The sequence below is a fragment of the Echinops telfairi genome, unplaced genomic scaffold (genome assembly GCF_000313985.2).
Source record: "Echinops telfairi isolate 266 unplaced genomic scaffold, ASM31398v2 ScPeMD7_37;HRSCAF=141, whole genome shotgun sequence".
NCBI classification, from domain to species: domain Eukaryota; kingdom Metazoa; phylum Chordata; class Mammalia; order Afrosoricida; family Tenrecidae; genus Echinops; species Echinops telfairi.
In genome coordinates this window covers 465,624-471,082 of record NW_022103935.1, presented here as the reverse complement: position 1 = coordinate 471,082, position 5,459 = coordinate 465,624, and the positions used below count along the sequence as shown (strand labels likewise).

Sequence of the window (5,459 nt, the reverse complement as noted above, 5' to 3'; positions counted from 1 at the left end):
GTCGGGCCGGGGCAGGGACAGGGAGGGCTGGGGCTCGAGGAATGAGGACCTGGAGGGAGGGTCGCGTAGGATGGGGGTGGGTGGAGGGCTGGACAGGGAGGGCTGGGCCCGAGGGTCAGAGGGGCGACGGTGGTGAAGACCCGGTGCTGAGAGGGGGGTCGTGGCTGAGGATGGGGTGGGTCGGGGGCGAGGATCAGTGCGGGGAGGACGGGGCGAAGTCACGGCCGAGCAAGGACACCTGCGCTGGGGGCGGAGAAGACGGGACGTCCCACCCCTCTTGTAGGTTTCGTTTCCCCGCAGCCTATTGGTTTCGTTTTTCAGGCGCCTGTGCCCGCCCCCTTCCTGCACTAGGCACCGCCCATCTTGTCTCCACAGAGTCCGGCTTGCGATCGCTGTCCAAGCCTGGATGCTGGCTCAACACCTGTGATTTCACATGTCAACCACTCGCGACATTTGAAGTCACACCTATAGCCACCTTTGCCAAGAAATCCACTCCTGGGCAAAGTCGGTGGCCACAAGCCCCCAATCCACACGTGCGACTCACATTTGTAACACCTGAGCCACACCTGTGACCCCGATCCGATCCCACACCTGTTCTGTCACTGTTCCGTTCTTGTGGAGGGCATGATGGCTGTGTCTTCTGAGAGGTGAGATTGGCCGGTTTCCACATGCCGACTCAAGGGTCTCCCGCTTGGCTCTGACCTTCTGGCCATCCGGCCCACAGGGAGACCCCGCGCTTGCTGTTCGGAGAGTGGCTTCTGCGGGAGGTTAGCAGCGGCCGCTACGAGGGGCTGCGGTGGCTAGACGCGGCCCGCACGCGCTTCCGCGTGCCTTGGAAACACTTTGCACGCAAGGACCTAGACGAAGCAGACGCCCACATCTTCAAGGTTAGAGCCCGGATCGAGGGCCAGTTCGGCCCAGGCCCTGTGTGCTCTGTTCGCTGGGCCCATGCTCTGTGCCTCCCCTTCCAGGCCTGGGCCGTGGCCCGCGGTCGGTGGCCTCCCAGCATCTGCGCGGGCATCCCACCACCGCCAGAGGCCCCCGAACGAGCAGGGTGGAAAACCAACTTCCGCTGCGCCCTGCACAGCACGGGGCTGTTCGTGATGCTGCAGGACAACTCGGGGGACCCCGTGGACCCGCACAAGGTGTATGGCCTCAGGGGCACTCCCGGAGTGGGAGGTGAGGCCCCTGCAAGCAGATGGTGCAGAGGAAGGGTGGTCCCAGCGCAGTCTCAGGGTGGGGACCAGGACGGGGCCAGATCAGGCAAGAGGTCCCTCTCATCTTCTCTAAGGCCAAACAGGGGTGGGGAGGGGGTGGATGTCAACAACCCTGGCTCCCAAGTCTTCTCAGGGGAGACCCAGAAGGCGGGCTCCAGTCTTAGCCCCAATACCTCTCCCCCAAGGCCAAGGCAGCAACTGCAGGGAAGAGGCCCTCACGGCTGGCTGGCCCATGCAGGTAAGGCACCTCAGCCCACGCTCTTCACCTGGTCCCTGGACAACCCCTCCTGTAGACTGCCTGCCTCGTTTATGCCGGCCCTGCCCTCCCTGCAGTCAGTGCCCCTCAGAACATTCCTGGGAGATGCTGGTGGTGAGAGTGCCCCACCCCAGGCCGAGGCTGCTAGCACCGTGGACCTCCTGTACCAGGTCACGCAGCAGAGCCATCTTGGTGACCAACAGCCGAAATCTCCATGGTGGGCGGAGCCAGCCCCCCAGCAACCTCCTGGTGAGGGGTGGGGGTGGAGAGGGGACTGTCCTCGGGGCCCCATGCCAGGGTCTTTCAGGGTGAGTGCTGGGGGGTGGGAGGTCAGGGTGGTGAGGTGTGTGGCTGTGGGTCCCAATGGGATAAGGCTTGGGACCCCAATAAGCAGAGATGTAGGGCTTTATCCCATGGTTGCCCGAGCTCTCCCCTGGGGAATTGTACTGGCTTGGGGCAGTGGAGGGCCCCCACTGGCACCCCTCCCTTACCCTCCCCTGAAAGCAGAAGACAGGCGGGGCTAGAGGAGCAGGTGTCAACTTTGGGCTCTTGGTCCTCAGATGCAGGCCACCCATCCACCCTGGATCCTCTGCCAGACAAATGGCTTCACACCGAGCCCTCCCTCGTCCCCTGTGCGCCGTGGGCAGGTGAGTGGCTGGTGGTGGGGCGCGGGCAGGACCAGGCCCCAACCGCGCCCCACCACCGGCTACTCTCCTGCCCACTGCGCACATCTGCAGAGCCTGGCTTGACCTTGGAGGTGACCATACTGTACAAGGGCCGCCCAGTGCTGCAGGAGGTGGTGGGGCGCTCGAGCTGCGTGTTCCTATACGGCCCGCCGGGACCGGCAGCCAAGGCTGAGGACGCGCAGCTGGTGGCCTTCCCCAGCCCCGCGGAGCTCTCGGACAGGAAGCAGCTGCGTTACACAGAGGAGCTACTGCAGCACGTGGCGCCAGGGTTGCGGCTGGAGCTGCAGGGAGGCAGCCTGTGGGCGCAGCGCCTGGGCAAGTGCCAGGTGTACTGGGAGGTGGGCGGCCCCCTGGGCTCCGCCAGCCCCGCCAGCAGTGCCAGCCTGCTGCCTCGCAACGCCAACACAAGAATCTTCGACTTCAGTGTCTTCTTCCAGGGTCAGTAGGGCGTCAGAGCACTGCAGCTCAGGGACCCCATTCCACCCCCACCCCCGTGTACTTGAGCGCCCAGGCGCTGTTGCTCACTGGGCCCCTTCTCACAGAGCTGGTGGAGTTCCGCGAGCGGCGGCGCCAGGGCTCTCCCAACTACACCATCTACCTGGCCTTCGGGCAGGACCTGTCTGCCAGGAGGCCCAAGGAGAAGAGCCTAGTCTTAGTGAAGGTGAGCTCGGGGCATATGTCCTGCTGCCCAGTCCCAGCCCGGAGCCTGGCTGCCTCCTTCCCCTCTGCCACCTTCTTGCTCCAGGACTGACGGCTCCCTTCCCCACTCCACCCCCCATCCCCCGCCACCAGTCCTTGCCCCCGCCTGGCCCCAGCCCTCTCCTGTCTCCCTGCTCCGAGGCCTGGCTGACCATCTACCCACCCACCCCCGTAGCTGGAGCCGTGGCTGTGCAGGGCCTACCACGAGGGTGCACAGCTTGAAGGTGCGTCCTCCCTGGACAGCAGCAGCCTCGGCCTGTGCCTGTCCAGCTCCAACAGCCTGTATGATGACATTGACCGCTTCCTCATGGACTTCAGGCAGCTGTCGTAGGCTGTACCCCCACTCCCAAATAAAAGCAGCCCTGATAGTCAATGGTGGTGGTTTAATAGGGAACTGGCCAGGGCTGCTGCCCCTGGTGGAGTAGCGGTCCCCACGCTGGGCTGCTATCGCAGCAGTTTGAACCAGGGGAGGGGTAAGGGGTTCTACTCTTGTAAAGACTTAGTCTGGGGCAGTTCCACCTGGTCTCACAGGGCCCTAGGACTGGGGACAGACTCCCGGCAGCGAGCTTGGTTTGGAGTTTGGGGCCAGGACAGCTGAAGGTGGGCTGACCACCATGGAGCTGCGGGGAGGGGAAGAGAGGGAGGGGGCGCACAGCCCTCATCTCTGCTCAACTGGGAAGCAGTCAAGCCCAGCGTTTTTCCAAGTCAGCTCCACCCACCCCCTGGGACAGCCCAGCCTAAGGTGGCTGGGGTCCTGCCTCATAGGAGGCCAACACAGGTGTGCACACCTGAGGGGTCAGGAAGACCCCTTCCTGCCCCCTCTTCAGAGACCCCTCTGGCTCTTTCAAGAAGGAGTCAACAGAAGTTTCTAAAGATCATATGTTTTGATAAATTAGAACACAATGAAAACAGTGTCTCTCATGTACATATAAAAAGTCCAGTCCTGGGCTCAGCCCTCCACCTCCTGGGCGGGCAGGCCCTCCTCTGGGCCAGCTTTCTTGTGCCTGCGCATGTGCCGGTACTTGTCCACGTAGGCTCTCACCAGGTTCGCCACCTTCAGGGGGTTGATCTCTCCACTCTTGCTGTGGCAGATCTGGGAAAGACACGTCTTGTCACCAGGACTGAGCCACCCACCAAGGGGACCGCCTCCCTGCCCACAGGGTTGTGGAGGCCCCAGTGCAGGGAAGTCTTGCTCAGAGAGGCAGGGCCAGGCAGACCTGCCTGTCAGCCACGCGACCCCTTTCTGGGCACTGCACATACTCTCCCCACACACCCTGCTCAGCTAAGAAGGGTCAAGGTGGCCTGGGTCCCTGCCAGGACCTCTATCCAGTAGCAGAGCCCGAGCCCGAGCCTGAGGCACCACCTTCTGCACGGCCTTGCGCAGAATGTCCTTGTACTCCTCCTTGGTGATCTCCCGCTTCTGGTAGAAAGGCTTGATGGCCAGTTTCACCTCCTCCACTGCCCGCTCCTGCACGTGCAGCTTCTTCAGGTACTGCAGACAAGGACAGGGCGATGACGCCCAGGCCACCCCCCAACCCCACCCTCAGTGCCACTGGCCCCTGTGAGAGGGCTCACCTCCTCGTTCTTGACCTTCTCCCCAGCAGGCTTGGGAGCAGTGCCTTTCTCCTCGCTGTTGTTGATTGCTGGGACAGGGACAGCCGGCTCCGAGGCGGTGGTCAGGGTGGTCGGCACTGGGGCCAAGCCCTGGGGCCCCCCACAGCCTGCCAGGGGGAGGCTGCCCTGCACGTGAAACTGGATGGCGGGCTGGCTGGCGGGTGCATAGGGTGGATCGCTCGAGGGCAGGGGCAGGGCCACAGGCAGAGTGGGGCTATAAACCTGCTAACAGGCAGAGAGTTGGAGACAGCTGCCCACCCGGATGGACCAAAACGATTTCAGCTGGGCTATGCGCTGAACACCCACCTGAGAGGCGTCTATGTCGGGGAACACGGGCTCAGGGAGAGGCTGGCCGGGAAGCAGTGGCTCGGAGAAGGGAGGCACCTGGCAGAAGGCAGCTGCTACAGGACCCGCACCTTCTGCTCCCCAGGGCACTTCCTTGGGCTGCTGTGGCCTGTTCGCTGGTCCCACTGGAGGACAGAGGAACAGGGGTGGGTGTCAGCACTTCCCAGCAGCAGCCTCAGACTTGAGGCAGTGCCCATCCCCTACCCCCACCTAAGCTGGGCAACGGAAGACAGGGCTCACGGGGCACTTGGTCTGAGGCAGGGGTGCCGCTGGTCTCCTCGCGCAGGTTCCACGTGACCCTTTTCACAGGGGCCTTGGAGCGCATAAGGGGCATGGGAGGGACTGCTTCCTCAGGTTTGGCCCCCTCTGCTGCCCAAAGCCCCACCTCCATCCTGTTGGGCAGCACCCCAACAGCCGGGCTCCCTGCAGTGGCCTCCTGCCCGTGGGGGCCCTCAGTGGGAGGTGGGGGATGCAGGTCCTCATCACCATGGATCAGAGACACCTCCCTCTGAATGACAGCCAGGGCCTGGCTGGGGTCCAGGCCTGGCTGCCAGGGGCGGGTGGGAATGAATGGCGTACGGGTAGAGGTGGGAGTGGGGGTGGGGGTAGGGGTAGGGGTAGGGGCAGGGATAGGGAAGATCG

General features: G+C 63.8%; 2 protein-coding genes across 2 annotated transcripts in view; one reads left to right on the top strand and one right to left on the bottom strand.

Moving 5' to 3' along the window:
* Positions 1–378: 378 nt before the first annotated feature.
* IRF7 (interferon regulatory factor 7) lies at positions 379–3,231 on the top strand. Its single transcript, XM_045290415.1, has 9 exons — positions 379–647; positions 725–887; positions 972–1,179; positions 1,403–1,455; positions 1,551–1,722; positions 2,034–2,120; positions 2,211–2,597; positions 2,702–2,820; positions 3,034–3,231. Exons 1-9 carry the CDS (start codon positions 625–627, stop codon positions 3,187–3,189), a joined length of 1,368 nt encoding a protein of 455 aa, XP_045146350.1. The 5' UTR covers positions 379–624; the 3' UTR covers positions 3,190–3,231.
* A 489-nt stretch (positions 3,232–3,720) lies between these two features.
* The window catches only part of PHRF1 (PHD and ring finger domains 1), a 16,587-nt gene continuing 14,848 nt past the window's right edge, over positions 3,721–5,459 (bottom strand). The window contains exons 14-18 of the mRNA XM_045290416.1: positions 5,058–5,414; positions 4,779–4,942; positions 4,434–4,694; positions 4,222–4,350; positions 3,721–3,951 (exon numbers count right to left, since the gene is read on the bottom strand). Coding sequence (XP_045146351.1) covers positions 3,808–3,951; positions 4,222–4,350; positions 4,434–4,694; positions 4,779–4,942; positions 5,058–5,414 — 1,055 coding nt within the window. The 3' untranslated portion in view covers positions 3,721–3,807. The remainder of the gene's footprint in view (positions 3,952–4,221; positions 4,351–4,433; positions 4,695–4,778; positions 4,943–5,057; positions 5,415–5,459) is intronic.

Excerpts from the sequence above, each read along its gene's own strand:
- IRF7 (XM_045290415.1), top strand. The coding sequence starts at position 625 with ATGATGGCTGTGTCTTCTGAGAG. Across the intron at positions 648-724 it reads ATGGCTGTGTCTTCTGAGAG|GGAGACCCCGCGCTTGCTGT; the intron begins GTGAGATTGGCC and ends TCCGGCCCACAG. Across the intron at positions 1,723-2,033 it reads AGCCCCCCAGCAACCTCCTG|ATGCAGGCCACCCATCCACC; the intron begins GTGAGGGGTGGG and ends CTTGGTCCTCAG.